Source organism: Daldinia decipiens, assembly GCF_022478715.1.
Source record: "Daldinia decipiens strain CBS 113046 unplaced genomic scaffold F4813scaffold_19, whole genome shotgun sequence".
NCBI classification, from domain to species: domain Eukaryota; kingdom Fungi; phylum Ascomycota; class Sordariomycetes; order Xylariales; family Hypoxylaceae; genus Daldinia; species Daldinia decipiens.
The window spans coordinates 375,910-401,416 of NW_026054562.1; the positions used below are offsets into that span (position 1 = coordinate 375,910).

At 47.6% G+C, this 25,507-nt stretch overlaps 7 protein-coding genes across 7 annotated transcripts; 2 read left to right on the top strand and 5 right to left on the bottom strand.

The window, feature by feature from the left end:
* Positions 1–379: 379 nt before the first annotated feature.
* Positions 380–5,502, bottom strand: F4813DRAFT_361623 (uncharacterized protein). Its single transcript, XM_049243541.1, has 5 exons — positions 4,559–5,502; positions 3,888–4,491; positions 2,925–3,812; positions 1,053–2,870; positions 380–997 (listed from the first exon to the last, which is right to left on the bottom strand). Exons 1-5 carry the CDS (start codon positions 4,754–4,756, stop codon positions 972–974), a joined length of 3,534 nt encoding a protein of 1,177 aa, XP_049099064.1. The 5' UTR covers positions 4,757–5,502; the 3' UTR covers positions 380–971.
* Positions 5,503–6,021: 519 nt separating this feature from the next.
* F4813DRAFT_91766 (uncharacterized protein) lies at positions 6,022–6,427 on the bottom strand. The gene has a single exon (XM_049249036.1). The coding sequence runs from the start codon at positions 6,290–6,292 to the stop codon at positions 6,071–6,073; it is 222 nt and encodes a 73-aa protein (XP_049099065.1). The 5' UTR covers positions 6,293–6,427; the 3' UTR covers positions 6,022–6,070.
* On the bottom strand, positions 6,232–9,193 carry F4813DRAFT_91771 (AMP deaminase). The gene is made up of 3 exons (XM_049249037.1): positions 7,635–9,193; positions 6,444–7,568; positions 6,232–6,392 (listed from the first exon to the last, which is right to left on the bottom strand). Exons 1-2 carry the CDS (start codon positions 8,868–8,870, stop codon positions 6,444–6,446), a joined length of 2,361 nt encoding a protein of 786 aa, XP_049099066.1. The 5' UTR covers positions 8,871–9,193; the 3' UTR covers positions 6,232–6,392.
* Positions 9,194–10,266: 1,073 nt separating this feature from the next.
* Positions 10,267–15,443, bottom strand: F4813DRAFT_381154 (UAA transporter family-domain-containing protein; the record flags this gene model as incomplete). Its single annotated transcript, XM_049245639.1, has 9 exons — positions 10,267–10,828; positions 10,892–11,280; positions 11,529–11,763; positions 12,172–12,205; positions 13,594–14,190; positions 14,247–14,901; positions 14,959–15,056; positions 15,197–15,237; positions 15,400–15,443. 9 exons carry the CDS (start codon positions 15,441–15,443, stop codon positions 10,267–10,269), a joined length of 2,655 nt encoding a protein of 884 aa, XP_049099067.1.
* Positions 15,444–17,600: 2,157 nt separating this feature from the next.
* Positions 17,601–19,049, top strand: F4813DRAFT_361645 (uncharacterized protein). The gene has a single exon (XM_049243542.1). The coding sequence runs from the start codon at positions 17,876–17,878 to the stop codon at positions 18,854–18,856; it is 981 nt and encodes a 326-aa protein (XP_049099068.1). The 5' UTR covers positions 17,601–17,875; the 3' UTR covers positions 18,857–19,049.
* Positions 19,050–20,033: 984 nt separating this feature from the next.
* On the top strand, positions 20,034–22,650 carry F4813DRAFT_390077 (Dynamin central region-domain-containing protein; the record flags this gene model as incomplete). The annotated part of the gene is made up of 4 exons (XM_049246951.1): positions 20,034–20,132; positions 20,225–20,608; positions 20,670–22,286; positions 22,342–22,650. 4 exons carry the CDS (start codon positions 20,034–20,036, stop codon positions 22,648–22,650), a joined length of 2,409 nt encoding a protein of 802 aa, XP_049099069.1.
* A 966-nt stretch (positions 22,651–23,616) lies between these two features.
* Positions 23,617–25,474, bottom strand: F4813DRAFT_91904 (RNI-like protein). The gene is made up of 2 exons (XM_049249038.1): positions 24,907–25,474; positions 23,617–24,807 (listed from the first exon to the last, which is right to left on the bottom strand). The coding sequence occupies exons 1-2, from the start codon at positions 25,099–25,101 to the stop codon at positions 23,731–23,733; spliced, it is 1,272 nt and encodes a 423-aa protein (XP_049099070.1). The 5' UTR covers positions 25,102–25,474; the 3' UTR covers positions 23,617–23,730.
* Between the last annotated feature and the right edge of the window lie 33 nt (positions 25,475–25,507).

Below are 25,507 nucleotides of genomic sequence, written 5' to 3' on the forward strand. Positions count from 1 at the left end.
GCGGTATCCGGTTTATCAAGGGGAGAGCGGACGGGATCCCGAGTTTTCCAGATCCTATGGTCGTATGTGGGAGTTTTGTTTGCTCTGTACGTTTATATATTGCATATCTCGTCACCACTATCCACCGTCAACATGCCCAAGGAATACATATACTCACTGGGTAAGTAGGTAGGTAGGTATATACAACTAACTAACCAACTAACCTAACCAGCTCGTATAGTTTCCACAACATTATTATTATTGTTGTTATTGTTATCACTCACCATCAGACAAGAAAGTGAAATCCACTGAATTACCGTAATCTACATTAGGTACTTATTTATATAGAATTAACTGCCCCCCTTCTCCCCCCTCCCCCCTCCCTCCTCCCCCCCAAGCCCGCAAGATATATATATATATATACATACACACTTCATGCCAGAACGACGTCCAGGCAGTAGACACCCTCCAGTGTTCCTGGCTCAGGTGGGCAGTAGTTAAAAGTATATATATATATATATAATAATAATATATGGATAGAGAAGAAGCCACACATTCTCTTTTTCTTTCTGTCTGTCTGTCTGTCTGTCTTTCCGTCTTTCTTATAAGTAAACCGTGTCCAAACAACGTCTACTTCCATTCCCGCCTCAGCCTCTATCTCTGCTTCGCTTCTGCTATACATGGCCCCCTATCCTCCTCCCGATCCCCTCTCCCTTGCTTGCTTGATTATCTTAAAAAAGACCTCTCCATGATGATCCTCCCGGTCTCAAGATTAGGTTTTACCTCTGAGCTGCTTGAGGTAGATAGATACATTTTAGACAAGGCTCTAGCGGCGCGATATGCGATTATTATTCAGGGCCCGACTAGACTAGACTAGACTAGCATCGTGCTCTAATACATTAAGCCTACCGCCCGCGTCTGAATAGATTACCGTTGTTATCATCAGCCCTACACCACGGCTGTTTGACTAAAGCACCCTATACGGGCGGCCTCTAGAAACCAAATGGGTTCTGCGGAGCTGTATGATGTTAGTTGGTAATGATTAATGCATATCAAAGGGAGAAAACACTTACTCGCTTGGGCGAGGTTCGCACGGCGTCCAGTAGGCTGGGGGACAATTTTATCTGTAACACCGAAGCGCACGGGGGGCGGAGGACCTGTCTGCTGGGGGAGAAGAGGAGCTGCGGGAGGCTGTTGAGGTTGGGCCGCTGCGTTATTTAAGCCAGGATTGAAGCCTTGACCGAAGCCACCAAAGCCGGTCTGCTGCGGTTGCAACGATGGCATGCCCGTGCGCTGAGGCTCCAGCGCGGGAGGGAGATAAGAGTTGATACCGGTCTGTTGCGGGAACTGTTGTTGCGGCTGGAAACCACCCGGAAAGCCCGTGGGTTGGTTTTGGATTGGAGAGAATTGTTGAGGACGAGGATCTGCGAATGGGCTCTGTGTTTGTGGCACTCCAGTCATTTGAGGTTGCATGAACTGTCCAGGCCCAAATGACTGCTGGCCGGGCATACCAACACCCGTATTGAATGGCATCATACCTTGGCCAATAGGTTGGGGCTGGAAAGAGCTCATGTATTGCTGCTGCATTCGCTGTTGGGTGAGGTCGTTCAGACTCTGTCCTGGGAGTGCGATACCTGTCATCTGAGGTTGCAACGGAGGTGGCGCGAACCCGCTGGGCTGCACAGACTGCGGTGCCGATAATGGCCGCGACGGCGGTGGCGGCATTAGAGCACCTTGAGCGCCGGTGACTTGAGGTGGTGTAGGTCTTTGCCTATTACCAAGACCGAGATTGAGTGGTTGAGCTGACGCTTGCGGGAGACCTGTCTGCTGTGGCGGGATGCCTGTGAAGAAAGCCGGCGTTGCTCCCGGCTGTTGAGGTTGCGTCTGTGGAGGCTGCATTTGGGGTTGCGGCTGGGCTTGGGGTGGTGGCAGATTTATAATAGGGGATGTAGCGGTTGGCTGTACCTTGATCGGCTCTAGCGGAGTCGATAGGAGGGAAAGATCTTGCATGGATTGTGTTGGTGGTCGTTGAGGTTGAACAGGCGCGGCCGGGGCTGGTTCGGGGGTCGGTGCTGGTTTCGCTTCAGACTCGGGCTGCTTCTTGGCCGGCTTTACGTCCCAGGCGTCGTCGTCGAACCCGCCGCCACCGCCGCCACTCTTACCAGCAGCCTTCGAGCGAGCTGCAGCGGAAGAGGACGACTCCGTATCTTGTGCACCGCCGTCTTTTTGTTGAGAAAACGCCTTGGAATCTATATTGTCATTAGTCTGTACAGCAGGAGCGGGACGGCCTTTTCGAGTATTATTCCGGAGTGTCCCACCCGGCCCCGAGAAGAGACCGCCAGAACCATCGTCATCGTCCCCAGAGAAGCTGACGCCCTTCTTCTTGCCATCACGGGCATACTTCTTATCCAAGTAACGCGTAACCTTGATGATATCGCCTTCCCGGAGGCCAAGATTACGGAGTACACTCGCATCCACATCAGGCAGAACGCTTTCATCCATGGAATCTTTAGCAAAGGCCTGAGCGTATCGCTCACAAAGGCCGACAGCAACATCGCAAGACAGGAAGAATTGAAACCAGTCGTAATCTGGCTTCGCCGGCTCGACAGACGCACCGACTTTGCTAGACGCGGGCTCTCGGTTCGAACTATTCTTTGAAGGCAATGCGCGCTTAACTTCAGATAGGGGCTTGTCTTCGTCTAAGGACGCCCCTGTGATACGTTCGACGTACTCAATATCTTCGATCGACATCTTGGCCACGGGAACAGCAATTTTGACCCCGTTCAGCTTGTGTAGGTTAATCTTCCCATCCTTTAGGCCGAGGAATTGGGCCTCGACACTGAATGACTTGGATCTGTCTGTCCAACTTCGTACTTTAGTCGGATCTGGCTCTGGAGCCGTTATTAGCATCTTCTATGTCACGAGGACGAATTGGTATGACTTACTAGGCTTTGAGGAGGAACCAGCGCGGCTGCTTTCTGATCGGCCGTTTTCGCGTCGGTTTCGCTGTTGCCCAGAAGTGTTACCATTATCTCTCACCAACAAACTACTACGCCTCTCAGGCAAAATCATTCCAGGCCCTACCTCTGCTGCTTTTTGGTCTCTCTTGAGCGCTTCCTTAGTCAAGCGTGCTTCTTCCAGTCGATTCTGTGCCACGGTAGACTTGCCGGCATTAATACCCGATGTCGATGTCGTTGTCGATGTCATCGTTCCAGTGATTTCGATATAACTGCTTGGAACGACCCCTTCTTTTCCGCTTTTGAGGCGTCGGACTTGCCACCATTCTTCGCTCTTGGTATCGTCGAGGATCATGACTTCGTCTCCTATAGCAACTGTAACTTCATCGTCTCCCTGTGCTTGGAAATCGTAAAGAACTTGCCCCTTCTTCTGGGCACTCTGGCCAGTTCCGGCCATGATAACCTCCCGCAGACCTTCTGCCCGTACAGCTCCGGCCAGCTCGCCGAGAGCGCTGACAATCTCCTCGGCAGTATCCTTGGCGCCCGCATGGAAATCTATACTCTTGCTCGGCCGAACGAGCTCCAGAAACACGTGCTTGCCCTCTCTCGAGTAATGTGTCATCTTCTCTGCAGTCCACTCTTGACTTGGGCCATCCGAGACATGCTCAGGAGCAATTAGAATAACCCCCGTTTTTAAGTTTACGCCTAATGTTGTGGGCATCTTCTTTTTCTTGCCCATTATAGACACCATCTCGTTGATGTTATATAGATGAAATCCGCCAGGAGCGATCCGGCCTGACTGTGGTGGGTAGACCTCATCTTCGTACTCGCGGCGGCTAGAGGACCGCTGCGGATGAGCTGACGCACGACGTTGTTCGTCACGGCGTTGTTCGTCACGGCGTTGTTCGTCACGGCGTTGTTCGTCACGGCGTTGTTCGTCACGGCGTTGTTCGTCACGGCGTTGTTCGTCACGACGTTGTTCATTCGGCATACTTGACTGGGGCCGTGGTCGTACCGGCAAAGCGGGACTTGGTTCGCCATCGGATTCTTCAGAGAGATATTGCTGGCGAGGAGGTATAGTAACCGGCGGAGGCGTTGCCGCACGAGTAGACCTTTTATTCTGCATCACGCCGGCTAAAGCAGCTGCCGGACCCGCCGGTGCTGTAGGGGCGGCTGGAGCTCTTGCTGGAGGGGTTCTGTCCGGAAGAGGTGGGCTCTGAGGTTCTTCTGACTCGACAGGAGCAAAGGAAACGGAAGCTCGTGTAGGTAAGGACGGGGGTTTCGTTACGGGTAGAGGTTCGGGCTCAGGTTCGATTTCGGGTTCAGGTTCCGGTGCAGTCTTCCGTGTCGTGGCCGGAGCTGGGGCTGACGCAGCCGCACCCATCTCAATATAATTTGCCGGAGCGAAGCCATAATCCTTCTCAAACCCAACAAGAATCCAATCCGGATCGGACGTATCATAGACTTGTAATGGGGCATCTTCGGGGAAAGACAGCTCTTCGTCGGTCTGCCGAGTGTATTCATACAATGCACGAGCTTGTCCTACAGGCGGTGCCTATAAAATCTTAGCACATCATGTTACGAAGGACGGATAACCCCGTCCATGGTGTGATTATACGCACCTCCTCTACGTAGTTGTTAGGTACCAGGCCGACGGGCTCATCTTCGTCGTCGGCACTGGCCTTCTTCTTGGCTTTCCACCAATCATCATCCGCACTCTTGTCCAAAACATAGAGAATGTCGCCTTCACTTATTGATAGCTCTCCCTCGGATTGCGGCGCATAATCGTAGAGTGCCTTGTAAACACCCAGGAACCCCATGGTGGCTAGAAGACGTGCCGAGGGAAATTCTGTTGTAAGGAATCTATTACTGAGGGGTCCGATTACAGTTGTATCAGGATCGCATACGAAACTAAAAGCGAGGGTAGGGTTACAGGGTTTCGTGCGGCCGAGGTAAAGGGACCGAAACGATGACGAGGCTCACGCAGCTCGAGATGGAAAAGCGGTTGAAGCGGTTTGTCGGTTAAAGTAGCAGCAGCTATAAGTAAAGGGGTTAAGTTCTCCGAAGCTGAAGAGCGTAGAGCGTAGAGTGCAGAGAGGAATCAAAACAATTCAAAGATAGCCTCCCTTTAGACGATTATTAGATGTAAACGTAAACGTGGAGATGCGGCAAGGTGCGCAAGGATACTAGGTTAAGTATTTCCCAGGGGTTTATTATCATATCAACGTTGCGAAGTCGCCATACGCAAACATGTTACAGATGCACTCGCAACGGGTACTGCACCAGACGGCCAACGGGCAGCTTGGTAGAGTTGTGTTGTATCTCGGGGTATCGAGAAAAAGAAAGGGAAATATTTTGATAGTCAAGTAAGTTGAAGGTAACACGACACAAGAGGGTCGACAGAAGAGTCGACGGAAACTACTAATGACAGTCGCAGGTCGCAGGTCGCAGGTCGGAGGTCGGAAATCGGATTGAGGCGGAATTGGTTCGTTTAAGCAGGTAGGACCAAGACCTGCGAATTATTAAATTATTAAACGCGCTAAATTAGACACTCAGACACTTCGAAAGCTGGTTCTGATGCTAAACTTCTCCAATACCCTTTAGTACCCTCTAGCTCTAACATCTATTAATTACATATAGTAAACACACGTGGTTGTATATGCATGTAATATACACTACGACAAAAAGGAGCTTATCTATTTTATGGTTGTATTATGCAGATGCACATATATGTACGATAAACATACATAACAGATGTACCTATGACATAATAGCATTGATTAGAGATGCTTTATATTTCTTACTTATTCCCACCTGAATATATTATACTAAATGATATTAGAATTAGTATCCTAATGTATACTGTATTTTCCTCGGTAGCAAAGTTAAAGATAATAAAACCGGCTAAACGTCGATTCATTCTTGATCAGAGCAACCTCTATTCCCCAGACCAAGCATTCATAATGGGCCAAAGTCTACCCTCATCAAGCTATATATATATATATATATATATATATATCCCTTTACAATCTTAGTCCCATAACTCCGATCCTCCTTTCCACCAGGTTAGTTAGCCTTGTTAGAAGCACTGCGGACAGCACCCGTATATATCATCACTTCCATGCGTCCTCCAATTACGACGGATGCTCCCATGCCTCGACGCTTTCGCCGTCATCCTCGGGATACATCGTATCGCGCAGTCCCTCCGGGGACCAAGAGTCCCGCTGCGAAATATTAAGTCCAGACCCCGAAACCGGGAACGACCGGTTGGTGTGAGCATCAAAATCGGCTTGTGATGCCGAACGTGGTAGATTCCCCGTGCTAAAGACGTGAGAACTAGCGTCGAAGTTCGCCATGACGGATGAAGTAGGCGATGCGGGGGTCTGGGTTAAAGTGATTGCTGGATGGTGTTCGAGAACTTCGTCTAATTCAGATGCAGACGTATAGCTCGAGATTCTACCATGAAAAGGTCAGTGTCGTGTAGATAGGGGAGAGGCTACGTAGTACTCACAAACGATGCTCTTCAACCCACGTATGATACCTAAATTCTTCTCTTCGATCAGGTATGTTAGTCTTCTTCATGCTATTTCCATCCTTTCCTGGTAGATTGAACTTGTCTCCCAGCCACTGCTGCTTGATGGAATATTCATAACCACTCTGCTTCACCGAATTCTTAGCAAGCTCGCACATGTCGACCGGGCTCAACTTATAGATTTGCGCCGCGACAGCATATTCTTCCATCAACGGCTCCTTTGTAAACGCAAATTGGAGTGGATCGTCCGTAGAGAGTGATACGTTCAGTCCGCGTCTAAAATACTGATAGAAAGGGTTCCTCTCGTAGGCCAAGAAAAGCGCGTTGTTGCTAAGTGGCGACATCGCAATACCTATTTGTTCAAGGTAGAAAATATATTGCAACAGAGGGACCTTTCTCAAAAGCAATCCGTGGCTAATGCTATGGCTGCATAGTACAGCAACGGCCAAATGCTCGCTGTCGCCCGCCTCTCCGCAGTGCGGTCGAAGCAGGAACGTGTTGAAGCCACGCTGGCGACGCCAAAAGTTGAGCGATGTCATATTAGCGAAGAGATAGTAAATCCAATAGCTGTATGGAGGGTTCTGTTTAGAGTTCCACTCCCTTGGCACGGGGAATTTTTTGTACAGTCGTCGCTCAACCTTACTCTCGTCATCTACGCTGTCGAAACCGATAACTCGCTGCAAAAAGATGTGAAGTTTCGGGTGGCTCTCTGGATCCTTGGTCACCTCGAAAAGGGGTTGGAAGACGTTCTTTACCAGCTGTTCAAACGAGTCCATCAATTCGGTAGCCTTGAAGACGTCGTACAATCGTGGGATTTGTATGAGCCAACGAACATTATGTGAAAACAACTTGTTATCGACAACCCATGCAGCAAGATTGTCCCACTCATCCAAGGACCTGCCATAGATCGAGATTCGCCATTCCACCATCTGGTATTTGCTGGACTCGAGATCGGATATGACTTCCTTAGTAATTTCTGCTAGATACCGACCTTGGATGAAGTTATCCGTCTTGAGGAAAATGGTTCGCAGCCGCGATTCACCAATGGGGTTATACTTAAGATTGAACTTATCGAAGCGATGGAACGAATCAGTGTGAGCCTAGCTCGAGGTTAATATACGTTTTCATCCGAAAGTCATGCCCGATAATTTATATTATAGACTCACATGCATATCTAGAGTGTCGATGCTAAGATCGTATGCAGTCAACTTGAGACTCTCGAAGACTTCTTTTAGCGTGAGGTTCTTACCATCCCTGAAGAGCACGTATTCGTTCGGACACTTCTTCATCTTACTTTTAATGAACCGCAAGAGATGCTTCTGATTCATGCAAGCGGAGTGATGAACGTGCGTGTCAACCTTTCTTACGTTGTAGAAATCTCGATGAGGCACCTTTTTGGTATCTGCGGTCTCCTGGTACTCATTTAAGAGTACGTATAGGTTGAACTTGGCCTCCAAATACTGAAGTCGTCGGAAAGCAAAGCTTTTGCTCGGACCATCAGACGAGATAGCTAAGAGTTCTTCTAGATCCATATAAAAATCTTTAATCGTAGGCACTCCCACCACCGGCGTGTTGGCTTCACCAGCGGCCTCGTTTTCAAAGACCTGGTAAACGCCATTCTCGTCGAGGCGAAAGACGAACTCACTCGCTGGAGGAAGAGGTAGGATATCTGCTATTTCGAAATCCTCGCCGATATCATGGCCGGGCTTACGCTTCCTTGATATTCGTTTGGGCCGGACATCTGCAATTGGAGGTCCAGAATCACCAGGACGTTGAGCACCAGGCTGGGCAGATAAGACAGTACTATTGCTCAAACTGTTATTTCCGGTGTTCACGCCATGATTATCCTGGTTTGTATCAACCCAGGCCGGCTCCGGTGGGGGAGGGTAAATATCCCAGCTCGGGTCATCCTTGGGATTATCGCCGTCTCGTTGCAAGGACAAGCGGATATACTTATGACGAATGTCTAAAACCTTCTGTATATTTTTGAAAGTGATGCTTAGTTCGCTCTTCGCGAACTCATCTGCTTCGGCAGGCAGCACTGCCTCTGGCAATATCGCCTTGACGCGTTCCTCCTCAACAGTGCGTGCTCCCATGCCGGCGTTTACCTGATGGAGGTTGATCTTGCCATCTGCTAGTCGCTCGTTGTCTATAGGATTGAGCGGGGCCTTGACGAATGGCAAGGGAGTAGGGTCGCTTGCTGGTGTTGGAGATTGGGTTGGCATATATTTTGTCTTTTGCTGACGCTTCGGCTGTCCCCCTGATTCCTCTGATGGGTCTTGCTGGACACCAATTGCCATCGTCTTGCATTGGAGGGCCTGTAAGATTTGATCCAGTTTAGCATCGGTTTGATCGTGCCGAAGCTTGTTTTCGGCAAGCATATCCGCAATGTTTCCGGCCATGATATCGATGCGTGTATTGGCTCCCTTGAATGAGTTTGCGAAGTCCGACGGTGGACCTACGAAGGGGTTGGTGCTTTGTCCTGAAGACTCCGTATCAGGGATGTCTTGATCGGTCGACGTCGTGGTGATCGTCGTTGATGCGGGAGTATATAGATTGGAATGAGAAGAGATTTTTTATTTTTTTTTTTGGCGCTCTGCCTGCGCAAATAGCTATTTGTGTCTCTTAGAATATCAACACTAGCACTCGGGATGCCTTACCACTAGCCGTAGCAGGTATCTAATTGAGTCTCGTAGTGTATGATATGATATATTGATGATGAAAGCTATCTACTATTTACAAGGGTATCTACACGTACAATTATGTATGTGTATTCATGTGGGGGTGATAAGTATATCACATACTCCTGGTCTGTGGGTAGTACATACATAGTAGGTGTAGGTGTAGATGTTGGATCCATACAGGTACCTACCTAAGGTTCCTAAGGTAGGTACGCATGTACCTGCATGTACTCTAATTTTTGGGTTATCTCATATCCCATATGGTTAGTCTCATCGGATATAGCGCATACCGTGTTGATATTTTTAACAACATAGGTTCCTAGGTTAGGTACACAATGGAGGGGCAGAGGAGGGGCATTAGCCTGATAATCCAAAGTCTTGCACATGTTTATATAGGTATATTCTTAGCACCGTGTTTCATATATTTCTCGACTTACTGATACTGTATGCACCATACGCTAAGTTGGGTGACTTATCACTATATTTATAACAATATTAGCTAAACAAGACCGTGCGATATTTTCTACTCGCACGTAGCTATACCAAGCTCAAATGTTCAAGACTTTTGATAGGATACCTTAAGTGCACCCATGTCATTACAAATGTGGTATATAAATATATTTGTACCTTGCAGCTAAGTACCGGCCTCTCAGGGATATGTACTTACATGTATATACCTACTTTATCTTTTATAATATTTTCACCAATGCAAAAAAGTCCCAGTCATAATAAGACGCGAGACGATGGCGGAGTGTACGGGAGTTGAACCAGTTATACTTGATATCCTATGTGGAATTATGCCGTTTCTAATACACCGAGGCCTCTGCTACGAGATGCAAATAGCATATATTTTCAGTTAGTCAGCCGCTTAACTAACGGCAAAATATTTACAGTTCATGAGATAGATTGATTAGCATCGTCTGCTCCGGCCTTCTTATCCAGAGTTGGCCAACTATTTAGCTTCACTCCGTAGGGACCGTGATTCACTTCAAGAGCAGTGCATATTATAAGAACAATCCGCTTAGTAGGCGCTGCTACTGCATTGTATACTGCATTGTATTAACAGGTCTGCGAAGGAAGCCAGACAGCGTATAGAATCCCAATGTATCCTAGCCGACTATCCCGCTTTCCCACTGCTCGCCTTCGGCTTCGGAGTTGGCTTCTTAGAATCTAACGAGTACAAGCCACCTGCGGAAAACACCACAATGGCACCTATTAGAGTTCCAGTGGCCAACCGATTCCCAAAAAGCCATATGCTAAGCAGTAAACTGACCAGCTTGCGAATGTTGAGCACAATGGTAACAGTCAATGCGGATGACACGGCGGCTAAAAGATTGACGCCTCGGATACAGGCATATTGTGTTAAAACGTTGAGAACAAGGTAGGCCACCTGGCTGGGAATGTAAATTCCTTCAATACGATGTCGCACATTGGCTGAGACGGTCGACAGGTTCACATGCTCTGCTAATAACGGGAGCGCAAGTGGTTTGCTATCGGCCAAACGCTTAAACTGATTGACCAGAGACCGCGAGAACGGTAAGAATAGCGGCAATGAGAGCAGATGAGAGTAGAACAGATTCTCCTTCCAATGCGCTCCGTAGATTCTATACGTTTCTTCCGTGTATAATCCCATAATAGCCGATAAAACTTGAGCGATCAAGAGGACCGCCAGGCCAGTGCTAAATTTGGGAACGTTTTCCTGGGAATTTGAAGCGGACGTTCCCTTGCTAATGGTTAGTTACAAGCACTGAAGGGTAGAAGAGAGGATTCTTGCCTTGGACTGGGCGTCTGACCACGCGGCCGTGACAACACCAACCGTAAGCAAGAGAACAGCCACAATCTGAATGCGAGAATATCTCTTTCCGTATAAACTCCCAGCGATCATCGTTGTAATGCTGCCTCCGGATCGTAAAATGATGTGAACTGGTACGGAAATATCGTAGCTGAAGGCGTGATTATTCAATACATTGATGCTAAAGAACAGAATGATGTTGATTAACCAGCGACGGATCGGAACTCGGTTCGGTTTCACGAAGAAGGGTGGGCGCGTAATATCGAACTGCGAGACGTATCCGGTGACAGCAACGAAGAGGAACTGCACGAAAGTCAAAAGCGTTCCTACGAACAAAAGCTATTAGTTTTGTTCCCCGGTGAGTCATGTATTGTAGAATTGCCATACCACTCGCCGGTTCAACCCTAACGACGTTGACATTAGCTAGGAACGCAGCCGAAAACCCGGATTGTAGCCTGCAGGAGCTTACTTAATAATGGCCTCGAGAGCAAAGACCTGCGAAGTGCGGTACAATGTTAGCTCTTCATCACGAGTGACGGAAAAAAAAAAAAAAAAAAAAAAAAAGGCCGGGGCCTGGTCGATCTTACGTTCGAACAACAGCCGCCAAAGATTAGGCTGAGCATTGCCCCGACGGCTAGCCATTGCGGAATAGTTTCGATGAAGATACGGCCGGCGAGACCCATGAGTTTAGAGAAGGTCGGGCGTTGGTCGTCTATTCCGTATAGCTCAGCCTTCTCGAGAGAAGGCCCTGCGTTGATGACCTTGGGCGTCATGGTAGCGCCATTTCGTGAAGCGGCATGCGAATCTCGCAAGGTTTGGCGTCTCCGAGGTGTCGACCGGCTCGTCATCGAGGTTGGAGTTTGAGGGAAAATATAGAATAAGGGTGGTTTTATGTCTTGAGATTTGTTCCTGCGGGATGCGGCAATGTGTCAGTTGCTCCCGGCTATTTTAGCTATTTTAGCTATCTTAGCTATTTTAGATGGAAGATCACCAAAATGTTGTTGTTTACTATGTAAGGTCAAGATGGTACCAAGAGCGGGAATAAGTCATCCGCTACTATGGCGATTCCTTGCATCTAGTTATTTGATTTGGATAGTTTTCCTTGGGGGAACAAGTAGACATCAGTTTGTGTTAATTTTGTTTAATTTGTCCGTCTTGTCCGTCCGATGATCCAATGATTCAATGGTCCAATGGTCCAATGGATGTGGCTTAATTTTATAAGCACTGGACCTAAGCACCTGCAACATGCACTTGACAGGTTTCACTGTCCGGCGTCCGCTGTACATTAGGTACATGTAGTACGCAGCTGCGCAAATCGTCGCAATCTGACAGTACATGTACATGTAGGTGGAAGCGACACCTGTGCATATCTACCTAGGTACCCGTCCTGCCCGTAGTCCTATCTAACCTAATAAGCTTTTCACACCCGGCGCCTTGTCCGAACTAAGTTAGAGAGGACTACGGTAAGTACCGAGGTACCCATGTATAACAACGTCGGCAGCAGGCCTATGTATGTACTAACCTAACTAAACACAACCCATATTCTACCCATATTCCCGTATAGAAACCATGAGATCCCCATTAGGATATCATTTCTATTACATGCCTGATAAATAACGTGTGGGATAGCCCGGATACCCATGCCCGGATTTTCGGCTTGCCGCCCGCGGAGGGTTGCTTCCGTATTGCACCACCGAACTCCCATGGACGTGTCATGCGTAGAAGTTACTTACACAGCCATGACTAACCTTAAAGATGGTTTCGTTTTACAACTATCTGACCTAGAGACTTCATTACACGTCTATAATGCTAATCATGACTATAGCTGCCGACTCACCCCTGAAATACAGGTCTATATAGCTCTATGCCCACATGCCTTGCTACTTTTATTTTGGCCAAATCCCAAATCAAGACTTATATCGACCCAACAAACGTGATGGCACTTTAGAAAACTATCCCTGGTGGATGCTAGGTAAAATAGTGAAGCACTGTTGGGTTGGTTGTTTACTCCGGATTCAGAGATGTTATGTCATGTCTATAGAACAACACGTAGACTTGCTCATCAGATATTCGAGGGAGGTGTGGGCACACAGTTATACATGCTTCAGATCTCATTTGTCTTGAGTCCCGTCTTATGGTTTTTAGTCTGCCTTGTAGAGTCTATGCCATGATATTGGGCCCCATGTCTACCGACATGAATGCAACTGGCTCCTTATGGGATTCCGCTGCTGAGTGGCCATGCTTCAGTCCTCCCAACATGTCTTTACTACAATTCCTGACCGCCTAGTGTGCTAGGCTTAGGGTAAAGTCAACCTCCCGTATGCACCTTCTGTGTCGTAAACCCAACGTGTTCTCATTTACAACGCATCCACTTTCGTTGGGTAAGCCAGCAGTCTCACAAATACTACAAATAGTCATCTACGTCCAAAAGGACCGCGCAACTATCAAGGAGACAGACTACTGGCAATGGCGACGCATCTCTACCGCACATCGAATCGGGAGGTTCTTCCGCAGAGCAGGAACGCCGGGCTGCGAAATATCCGGCCGGTACCGGAAAGCACCGTTACGCCCTTAGAGGGCCGAAAAGACGAATAACTGTACCGTACCATATTAGCTACCGCTAATATACTCGGAACATTTGAATATCATGACTTACATTGTTTGTTGCAGCAATGGCGATACTGTCCTCGAACGGATGCCAACTCATGTGCAGGATTTTCTTGTTAAAATCAATCTGATCTGCGTCTGTCTCCTTCCGCATCCGCTGTCCCTGACCCGCTCCGGCCGCCGGGCTACCCGCACGCGATCCGCCCTTCTTACCGCCGTTGGTCGCTGTGGGGCTCGTCGACGAGTTGATAGGCGTCGGGATGCCTACTTTCTTTGCCTTGAAGGCTGACTTGTCTGCTTGTAACACGACCTCGATCTCCTTCTCGGGGTCCGAAGGATAGATCATGAAGTTGTTATTATAACTTCCCGTCATGACATTTTTGGCGTCACCCGAGAAAACAACTTCAAACTTGTCGAAGATACTATCGTTCTCGTACGTGTCACACAGCCGCGGCCTAAGGTGCTCGTGAATAGGTATGGTCTTGACCGGTTGGCGTTCCATATTGACATCCCAGATCTTGACGGTGAGGTAGTCTCGAGATAAGATGTATCTGCCGTCGTATGAGAAGCGCACGTCTGAAATAGAGGAGATGATTTCGGAAAAGAACGATCTTGACGACGGATCCTCTTCTTGTTCAAAAACTAAATAACGTCGTTAGCTGGCGTCGCCTATAAACTATATAGATGAGGGTTCATACGTTTTGCATGCTGATCGCAAAGGGCACTCTCCCGCATGTCTGCTAGCTTGATTGTGCCCTTCGAGCTTGCGTACATAAACCAGTTACAGCTAATGGGGTGGAATTCGGCAGCAGTAATGACCTCAGTCAACTCCTCCATATTCGCAGGCTTGATGTCGACAATGTTGAAACTCTGGTCCTGAATATTCAGATTCCAGAGGTTGATCCGCAGGTCGTCGCTGCTTATGAATGTCTCCCCGTCGCTGTTGACCGAGATGCTGTTGATGTGATAGGCGTGAGCATTCGCGTACGTACGTCGGGGAACCGCAGCGACGACAGTATCGTGATGCGTCAGTCGTGGTAGCTTCAACTCTCCAGCGGTCTTGAAATGCGACTGAGGAAGAACTCTAGGAGCACCTCCTCCTACACCAGCAACATTGCCCGGCGTCAGGTCGTGAGACAGGTTGTTCTCAGCTACTACTTTTAGTGATTTCTCGAAAACCTTCCATAGCTTGATCGTTTTGTCGTTGGTGGAGAGCAAATAGTGAGAAGCATTCTGACGACGACACCACTTAATCTTGTTGATCTTCTCTTCTATCTCTAGAGATTTGAGGTAGTCGAATTCGGGCTCGTGTGACTGGAATTCGGTGTGAAACTTGTATTCACACGTTTTTTTCTGTAAATTAGATCAGACTGAATTGCTCTTCGTGGTATGCTAAGGATATTAACTGACCGTCTCGTTCCTCTCAAACAAAACAACTCGGCCGCCTTTGTCTCCTGTTGCTAAGTAATTACCGGTATGATCGAACTCGACGGTTGATATGATATCGGCTAAGAATCTCATGTAAGCGTAGGAACACCCAACCTGCTTGGTCTATTGATGAGAGAGAGGCCGAGGGGCTGTGCGATCTAGAGCTCGGAGAGAAGCCCACGAAAGTTTTGAGTCAAAATAAGAGGCACGAGAAATATACCTTCCGTGATATCTTCAACATCTCCTTTGTCACCGAAGCACCTAGAGGCGGGCAACCAGAGTCAGTAACTGTTATCAAGTAGACAGCTGACAGTCATAGAGGATAGATGCATGAGAGTTGGTTTGCTGCGGGTAGGACGTGATAGTGGCGATAAAAGCTACGAGTCGAGTAAAAATCGTGAAAGATCCTTTATACAAACTTACTGGGTGAACTTCCAGGTGGGAGAGTTTGAATCTCCTTCCACCATATTCGCGATGGGTTGGGTGTGAAGCTACCTAAGCTCCGACCCGTATTTCAGTTCAGAGGAAGTATATGCGGTAGATGGACTAGCGTATCGCGGCCGCAACTAATGAGGGCTCGGCGATGGGCGATGGGCGATGGGCGATGGGCGATGGGCGACGGAGGGTTGTTGATACGCGACTTTAGGTGAGGATAGACCGAGAAGCGTGTCGAGGTATGTTGCGGCTGCTGGAGACAGGTAAGGCTTGGTAGGCTGGTGGTAGGCTGGGATGTGGGAAAAGGTAGTCGGAGGGGCGGGTCTAGGGCGGCGGGGTGTTGTACGTATTGACGGCCTTGGAGGGTTAGAAAGATGCAAAGGACCTTTAGGCGGATGGTGCGCTCGCTCCCAATGACTTTGCGGTGGGCGAGATCAAGGAATGGTGCTAATATGAGACTTCAAGTCAATCAAGAAGTCATGCACAACAATTAAATGTGGTCGGAAGCACCCGCTGGCTATCAGGAGGGGGGAAATGATGGGGGGAAAAGGATACACGAGCTGCTGCAAAATGACGGCAAAACGTAGTCGTTGGCTTTTTTGGGTGAGTGATGTGATGCGAGTAGTAGGTAGTACGTTCTGGGTTATCAGTTATGGGTTATGGGTTATGCGCAAGGGTCTAGGTTCGCAGGTCTGGGTCGGATTTGGGGGGGAAGAAGTGGGAAGGGTGATTTGATTGATGGTCGCAGATGCGTAGATGCGTAGATGCGTACCTAAGATGCGTGGTCGGCTTATGTCAGTCAGTGCGGGCTTGCCGGTTTAGGGTCTACGGTCTACGGGCACTCAGTGCTGTATCTTGGTATCTTGGTACCTGGGCAGCCACGAGATGATGCTTACCTTATGTACCTACAGAAGTGCTTTATGTACCGAATTGCCATCTACCACGCAAGAGTATCTCTATTGTCTTAAGCAGAAAGGAATACATAATTCATAATGAAACGATTGATTCTAACCTCCCACACGCATTATATACTATATCCTACGTACCGTATTTTCTAGAGCATATATAAATGTACCTATACACTTATGTTATATGCGCCAAGAATTGTAGGAGGTAGTAATTATTTTCTAAGCTTACATGTATTGTACAGTTTTAGCACGTTTGTCCAACTCACTGTAGTGTAATTGAATGTTCAAGTACCACACTCAAGGTTGCGGGCATGGAGAAAGTGTGGAGCCCCAGGGCAAGAATAGGTACCTAACCTAAAGTACCCCCTTGCAGGTACCAAGCTGCTATAAGAAAGCGCAAGAACTGTCTACCTAGGCATGTACATGTATTAAGTATTTAACAACGCAGAAGAGCCTCGAAGAGGACTCGAGGATAAATAGACGACTAATCATTCATGTACCTAAAGTACTTAGACAGTTGCCTACATATACTGCTGACCGGGAGACATCCACCGATCTATAAAAAAATAAAAAAAATAAAAAAATAAAAAAGCATGGTTATTTTGAATAGGTAGCCTGCATAACCTGCCTTAACTATTTCAAGTTTATATACGAAGTATGACATAAGTGGTACAAGATGAAGACAGTCATTCTTGTGGGAGGGGCGGCTCTGTAAACTTTTGTCTTCTACATTTAAGCATCTTTAAGCATGTATGTGTTACAACCACCGCATTACTTATATTAATGGTCAACCTGACAATGCTCGGAATTTTCTACCCGTAAGCATGTCAAGTTCTGTAGGTATGATTGCGCCCATTGTTACGAAATAATCCGGCTTCTTTACAACTGGATCGGGAAGTGTTGCACGTGGCACGATTCACCACAACTCTTAATGATTTATTTCTTTAGAATGTTACCTAAATACGTGGTCGGGCTTTAAATTAAAGCTTATATGTGATCTCGTATAGTAACAGGAATATTCGTGTAATTACATGTAATAAGTGCTTCATGTAAACTCTAAAGTACCTAATACATGTATGTATGTAGTTAGTTAGTTGCTCTTATATTATAACTACATGTAGGGATACATATAATGTATGAGTTATGTCATGAGGATTAGATAAACAAATCGACGTCTTTGTCGTCACATGCGAATAAAGGCGGCTAAAACTCGATTAAAGGTTAATATACCTTGTACCTAGGTAATTTTGAGCTACATCATTATATCCCCTTCTCTCCATCCCCAAAGCCGAACCTTACCGAAGCTTACACTTGCATCTATATATATGTACCTAACATAGGTATGAATATATTTAATAACTACCTGGGCATAACTTACAGATCTACAAATGTAATAAAATATTCATCTCTCATTCATATCCTCGGGGTTCTCTTCCGAGTAGAAAGTTCATGAAATTTTGACTTAATCATACCTCTATTAATAGAGCTTAGCTATTGCAACTGGATAACAGTCATAATCACTGAGTTGCGCCAGTGAGGGAGTCGGCATAACCACGATGGATAAAGATAATAGCGAGAGTACAACCCCTCAGGACGCAAAAGGAAAAGGCATTGCAACGAAAATAGATAACTTATCGTCCGAATCAACAGCGCAGGATGGGCATTCAAGTTCTGTTGGAGTAACCTCAGACGCGGCCTCGTTCATATCAAGACTAAGTGCATCCGCGGGCAAACTCACTAACGAGATGGTCTTACAACATCCTAGCGGCGCCTCTCTAGCAGATGTCTTGCCCTCGGATAAATCTGAATCCTCTAGATCCGGGAGAAGCGCGGGCGTGAATGAGACGTCAATATTCAGGAACAACTTCGCCCAGGGGACGATTCCAGATACGTTTAAATCTATACCGAGACAGGAACAAACAATCCCAAGTGAATCCGGCTTCTCATCTTTTCTCAGCAGCACAAGTATGTTAGGAGAAACGGATCCTAGCGGCATCAAGATCGGGAGATACAGACAGATACACGAACCTGCACTTGGGGAGACACAGCAAACTAGACCAATAATCAGCACAACTGATGGCATGGACGTTGTAAATTTTCTCGATCTAGGGTATGACGAGGTCGAGGAAATAGATATGGCCTTGACGGACACCGAACAAGCAGCTCTACGTCATCGTCTTTTCGAGAATGGCGAATCCGGGGAGCATGCTTCAAGGGGGCGGTGGGACGATGCTCTGAACTTTTTTCCTGGTCTTGGGCCGAATAGTAATAGCATACAGGAATATGCTGACTTGCTTGGCACATCAGATCTGGAAGAGGCTAAGAATATCTGGGTTAACCAATGGCAAGGGGTCCTCTCCAGTTATACGGATGAAGTATGGGGAGAGCTCGGGTCTCTCGTAAAAGTGGCTCGAGAGGAGCTTACTAACATTTCAGAGCCTCATGAAGAAGCCTCGCCTTCGAAGTTAAAGGCTGTGCGAAGGCTTCAGCAGCTTTTGAGTCATATCCGCGGGACACGGAGTGCCGAAAGCTCATGAGCTCAGAACAAGGCATGTAAGATATTCTTTCACTATTCGTCGACCCGGAATTCGGGGGGGATATATGTAAAGTCTAAGGGAACCACTGTATTATAATCATACCTATGATTATATGACCTTCTTTAAAGATAATTGCGTTATATAATAACGATTGCATAGCAACTGTGTAGGACCTAGGTTAGGTAATTATGATACCCGAGGTTATAACTTTATTAGCTAGTCATATATACATAATAATTCACCCTACACTATTCCTACACCCCATAGAAAACCTGTCTTGGACATCGTGAAATGATTGGAATGCGATCTGCCACTACAATTCTCCCGCGATAGACGGTTTTATATTTCTTTCCCTCCAGAACGTACGAGAAGAAAGTATGCACATAGCCAAGGATAATGGAGTTGTAGGGATCTAAAGTGGGTGCCGAGTTGGCGATTGGGAGAAAATCTTCCCGTACTATGTAGATGCCTTGGTCCATGCTTGGGTCAAGCTATAAGGTTCCAGTCCGTGCCTTTTATATGCATGCGGATGGAAATGTACCTCCAGAGCTATCTAGATACGTACTTCGGTCTTGCCTATCTGACCTAATGGGACATGAGGTGATTGGGTGACAAAAGATACGAAGGTGGGACTCCGAAAATGGGTACTTTGAGGTACGCTACCTACCAGCTTCAGTGTATTAGTATTCAGTGTAATTCAGTGTAACTTAGTGTAGCGTCATGTATATCTCCTCCAAGTGCAGGACCCAAAGGTACATAATGTACATTAGGTACTTTACATATGCGCATGAAATGTAATAAGAACCAGTCTGGTATGTGCATATGGAAACTTTTAGCAGTACATGATATTTCCATATTTTTCAACGCCTCGTCGTTTTGCACCCACTGGGCTGCAACACATCAACTCTACATTTTTTCCCTCATCGCTGGATTTGAGCCTTTTCTCTAGTCTATCATAATCACTTTACCTGCGTCGTGCAGTCTCTTGTGTTTTATCGGTCGAGAGTTTGTCTTACCGGTGGCGCCTGCGATCCTTGTTGACGGCAGATAATCCGGTACCCAACACCGTTTTTTGTTGTCGGCGATAGCATCACAGTTAAGAAAAAAAGAAGAAAGAGATCAATTATTCTCTAATTTGCCATTTTTAAGGCCGATAGAGAGCTCAGCGTTTCCAAAAATGGCTGCTCTAGGAGACGACCTGTTGCGGATTGTGAACCAGCTTCAGGATCTAGTCTTTAATACAATTGGCACAGACTCCCTCGACTTACCTCAAATCGTATGTCCTGCGCCTCCAAGACTTTCCTGCTTCTTTTTTTTTTTTTTCGGGGTTTATACTCTCACGGCTGCTTACTCTCGTCTAAACTATAGGTAGTCGTCGGTTCGCAATCGGCCGGCAAATCTTCAGTGCTTGAGAACATTGTTGGCCGCGATTTTTTGCCTCGAGGAAGCGGCATCGTAACCCGTCGTCCGTTAATTTTGCAATTAATCAACGTCGAAGAGGACCCGTCCGAACCAGATCTACAAGCCGCTTACAAGAGTCCCACCCAAGCACGCCGCTCCGAGTGGGCTGAGTTCCATCACACACCCGGTCGAAGGTTTACCGATTTTGCAGATGTCAAGCGCGAGATTGAGAATGAAACCTCTCGTGTTGCCGGCAATAATAAGGGCATCAACAGACAACCTATCAATCTAAAAATCTATTCCCCTCATGTTCTTAACTTAACCCTGGTTGATCTGCCAGGTCTGACCAAGGTATGCTCACCGCCTTCAAAAGAAGAATTACTTATTTGGTGACTGACCCTACGAGCGATAGGTTCCCATCGGCGATCAACCAGCCGATATTGAGAAACAGACCCGAACCCTCATTTCTGAATACATTGCCAAGCCCAACAGTATCGTTCTCGCCGTCTCTCCAGCAAACGTCGACATTGTTAATTCGGAAGCTTTAAAACTTGCCAGACATGTTGATCCTCTGGGCCGTCGGACGATCGGAGTTCTCACCAAGGTAGACTTGATGGATCACGGTACAAATGCGTTAGATATCTTATCTGGCCGAGTCTACCCGTTAAAGCTGGGCTTTATCGGTGTGGTTAATCGATCACAGCAGGATATTCAGGGCAATCGACCGATGGAAGATGCTCTGAAGGCAGAGTCGGAATTTTTCCGACACCATCCTGCTTACCGAACTATCTCTATGCGATGCGGGACTCAATATCTAGCCAAGACCCTTAATCAGACTCTTATGGCACACATTCGGGAGCGACTACCGGATATAAAGGCACGTCTCAACACGCTGATGGGCCAAACCCAACAGGAGCTTGCAAGCTATGGGGATATGCATTTTAGTGGAAAGGAGCACCGAGGGTCTATGATTCTTCAGCTTATGACTCGATTTGCTACTTCTTTCATCTCGTCCATTGACGGTACATCTACTGACATATCAACTAAAGAGCTGTCTGGAGGTGCGCGAATCTACTATATTTTCAATTCGGTGTTCGGCAGTGCATTGGAGACAATCGATCCCACCTCCAACCTCTCTGCTCTCGACATCAGGACCGCCATTCGCAACTCGACAGGTCCTCGCCCAAGCTTATTTGTGCCGGAAATGGCCTTTGACTTACTCGTCAAACCCCAGATTAAGCTATTAGAGCTCCCTAGTCAACGATGCGTCGAACTAGTATACGAAGAGCTGATTAAAATATGCCACACATGCGGTTCAACAGAACTCTCTCGGTATCCTAGACTTCAAGCCAAACTTATCGAGGTCGTATCAGATCTTCTGAGAGAGCGGCTGGGACCGTCATCATCTTACGTCGAGTCCCTTATTTCCATTCAACGGGCTTACATCAATACAAACCATCCTAATTTCTTAGGGGCCGCTGCGGCCATGAGCCATGTGGTTACTAATAAGCAGGACCGCGAAAGGAAGAGGTTAATCCAGGAAGAAAGGGAACGCCGGGAGAAGAAGCGGCTTAGGGAAATTGGAACGAATGGTACTGAGACACCGAACGATGAGGAAGAACCTGATCATGATAGACATGAAATTTCTCAGTCGCGAAAGCCAGCTGGAATAGGATCGCGAAGCATGTCGCCTATCATCCGCGAAAATGGAACTTCCAGCATCGCCGCCGCGATGAATGGCTCGCGTTCGGACTCACCTAATCGGTTCAACCAGCAGGCAATTGGAACTGCTCGCGATTCGTTCTTGACTTACTTCTTTGGAAAGGATGGCCAGCCAATCCAAACTTCTGGGGCTGGAGCTCCTTCTGCACTTCCGCGCCATGTCAGCCAGGGCGTGGAACCCACATTCAGTCAAAGCATTCGACGAAGTGAAGACAAGTTAACTCATCGACCGGCGTTATCCTCGTCGTTAGCCCGCGAGGATGGTGAGAGCCCGAAAGCTGCCGGGTTTGGGTTTGGGCCGCAGTCGGTAAGTCAAATTTTGTAGCTTGGTTTGTTGTCCCAACTGACACGTTTACTTGCAGGGCGATGTGGAACCGGCTTTAAGCGATCGAGAGGCAATGGAGACGGAGCTAATCCGCGCACTTATTTCCTCGTATTTCAACATTGTCCGCGAGTCTATTGCTGACCAAGTTCCCAAAGCTGTTATGCACCTGCTCGTCAATCATTGCAAAGACGTGGTGCAGAACAGACTTGTCAGCGAACTCTACAAGGAAAATCTCTTCGAGGAACTCCTCTACGAAGACGACGGTGTCAAGAAGGAGCGCGAGAAATGCGAGAAACTGCTGCAGACCTACCGGGAAGCAGCTAAAATCATTGGGGAAGTCTTATAATAGGGCACCTTTTCCAACGGCCCACCACACTACCACCAACCAACCAACACCAACACCTTGTACTAGAAATCGGGACTATCTCCACCTGGCAAAAAAAAAAAAGTTTGGGTTTTCACGTAGAAGAGAAGAATGCGATATCTGACTTTGCCCCATCATCTCATCTGTACATGTACAATTAGACGGAGGGGGAACGGCCAAAAATGCTAACTTGGCCCGCCTTTGCCCGCGATTCTCACTCCCTCGAGGGGTTGCTAGTTCTGCTAGTTGCTTATTCGTTCGGCATGTGTCGTCTGTTCTAATGTGCACAGACGGGGACCGAGTCGGGAAACGCTTTGAGGGCGCACATATTTTGTACATACAGCGCAGACTATGCTACTCTTCGGTTTTTTTTTCTTCTAGTATATTCAGCAGCATTTATCGTATCTCGTATGAGGAGCTTCTTCTCCGGGTTGTACGGTGTATAGGTATGTATGTATGTATGTATGTATGTACGTATGTATAGGTATGTATGTATATATAATACATACTGATCCGTAGAATTGGAGGTGTAGGCTGGCTCGGTGGGTGGTGTGCTGGAACAGGCCAAGGTGGATGGTACGGGATGGATAATAGGTGGACTGGTGGACAGGATACATATGCAGCAGCGGTGGGAGGTATGTAGGGCGGACGGGATGAATGGACGGGATGGGCAGGCCAAGCTATCTATACATGCCTACCTATACATATGGACAACATACAGAATACGTGTCCCGCGTACCACGTTTGGGCCATTTCGGTCACAGATGCATCGATCGAATGACTAGTTGCTTTTGCAAACGGCCTATGCGAGATCAATATCACCTTCCCGCTTAGGCGTAAATCAAAACGAATATCGAATCTTGGTTTCTACTGTGGTGCAGTGTAGTGGAATGTATGTAACTGTGTATGTAACTGCTTGGGGGGGGGGGGGTATCTTCAAGCCCTATTCTTCTGCGTTTCTGCGCGGTGCCTGCGTAGGGAATCGTAACTATCTATATGTACATACCTACCTGGCTGGGAGGTAGGTATGCATTTCTTTTTTATATCTAGGTACCTAGCTAGCTAGATCCCGGTCTGCGCCAGCTTCTTGGCCAAGGCGTCGACGTCGTCGTCCTTGAGCTGCACCGTGGGTTCTTCTTGAGCCTCCTCGGCCTCCTTGATTAGCTTCTCGGCCTTCTCTTCCGTAGAGGGTTCTTCCTCTTCCTCCTCCTCCTCCTCCTCCTCTTCTTCCTCATCCGAGTCTAGATCCTCGAGATCGCTTAGGCTGTCGACGCCCCAGGTGTCCTCGTCGATGAAGTCGCCGCCGTGCTTCTCTTTCCGCTCGTCGAGCAGCTCTTGTAGGGCTAGGATCGACTCGTCATCTTCGGAGAATTTGTTGCCGTTTAGTTCGATGCGCCTTAGCGCCGGGAGACCGGCCTTGGCTGCCGATGCGAAGCCCTTGACGCCTACGGCTGTGATGTCGTTGTATTGCAGGCGAAGCGTTTCCAGCTTCTGGTTTTGACCCTTGGAAAGGACGTCGGCGAGGAGGACACCACCCTTGGCGCCAAGTAGGGAGTCGCCGATTCCAAGCTCTTGTATGTCTGTCCAGAGAGGGACAACCTTTGCCAATGCTCTCGCGCCCTTGATGGTAAAGGTGTTGTCTTGTAGATCTAGAATCTTGATCCCGATAGTGTGGTTCAGGCCCGAGGTGAGCAATTGCTCGATTCCTTCTTGCCTGATACCGTTTTGGACCATCTTGACTTCTTTAACCCGGTCATGAAGGCTGAAGGTCTTGGCCCAAGCAAGCATGCTTCCGTTTTCCAATCGGTTACGACCGCAGATGACGGTCTCGAGATAGGGAACGTCTTGCCCGGCCTTTCTAGCAGCCTCCTTCTTTGTATGTAGCTCCGAGAGCGCATCGGCGATGAGTATGCCGGCATGAGGTCCCAGTCCGTTGTTGTTGAGGTATAAGTGCTGGAGCGGCACGTGGCTAGACAGGAAAGCGACCAAGGGCGCTTGGGTGTTGAGACCGAAAGCATTATCGTTCAGGTTGATGGTACGAAGATTGGGCAAGTTGAGGATGGAGGTGAGCAGAGAGGAGAGGGCCTCAGGGATCTCGTTTAGCAGGCGACCCGTAAATATGTCAGCCAGGTTTGCGACCTACATGAGTAGCAACGTTGTTAGTAAGGCTATTTTGCTTTGTACCGACATGGTCCTCCCCCCTATAACATATAATATCCAATATATTGTAGGTCTTACCTTCAGCAACTTCTTGGTGGCCAAGACTTCTCCAAGAAGTTTGCAGGCTTCGACACCCAGAGTGTTTCCCAGGATGCGTACTTCCTCAACGTCGTCCATAGCCCTTAGCGGACCGATATGCGCCTCGAGATCCTGAGCCGTATCTAGCTTCAGGCCTTTCCCTTCAAGGGAGAAGAGTTTACCGGGCGCAGCCATCTTGAATCAGGCGTTATGGTGGTAAAGAATAGCGACGAAATCTACAGTGTTAACTTTGTTGTTATTGTTGTTGACGATGTTTTGGATCTAACAAAAAAGAACGCGAAGCCTAGAATGGTGGGGGAGGGGCAATTGTAAGACATTATGAGGGTGTAGGTACAGTGTAGGTACGGTAATACGGTAATACGGTAACACTTTAATTCATGTCGGCTGTCAAGGGCAACGGTTCGGATAATTACCGGGTGGCACCAGATGGTACAATAATGGTACAATAATGGTACAATACATAGTACATGTATTAGTAGTGTACGTGCCTTGTGCAGTAAATTGACTTGCACATGCATTTGATTTAGAGTTTGATTTACAGTTGTTACCTATTTACGGTTCAAATGTGCTTAAATGCTGT

Coding starts and splice junctions, on each gene's coding strand:
- F4813DRAFT_361623 (XM_049243541.1), bottom strand. CDS start 4,756: ATGGGGTTCCTGGGTGTTTACAAGGCACTCTACGATTATGCGCCGCAA. Junction 4,492..4,558: donor CTAACAACTACGTAGAGGAG/GTGCGTATAATC, acceptor AAGATTTTATAG/GCACCGCCTGTAGGACAAGC. Junction 998..1,052: donor TGCGAACCTCGCCCAAGCGA/GTAAGTGTTTTC, acceptor AACATCATACAG/CTCCGCAGAACCCATTTGGT.
- F4813DRAFT_91766 (XM_049249036.1), bottom strand. CDS start 6,292: ATGGCGAACTTCGACGCTAGTTCTCACGTCTTTAGCACGGGGAATCTA.
- F4813DRAFT_91771 (XM_049249037.1), bottom strand. CDS start 8,870: ATGGCCGGAAACATTGCGGATATGCTTGCCGAAAACAAGCTTCGGCAC. Junction 7,569..7,634: donor TCGACACTCTAGATATGCAT/GTGAGTCTATAA, acceptor ACCTCGAGCTAG/GCTCACACTGATTCGTTCCA.
- F4813DRAFT_361645 (XM_049243542.1), top strand. CDS start 17,876: ATGGATAAAGATAATAGCGAGAGTACAACCCCTCAGGACGCAAAAGGA.
- F4813DRAFT_91904 (XM_049249038.1), bottom strand. CDS start 25,101: ATGGCTGCGCCCGGTAAACTCTTCTCCCTTGAAGGGAAAGGCCTGAAG. Junction 24,808..24,906: donor CCACCAAGAAGTTGCTGAAG/GTAAGACCTACA, acceptor CTACTCATGTAG/GTCGCAAACCTGGCTGACAT.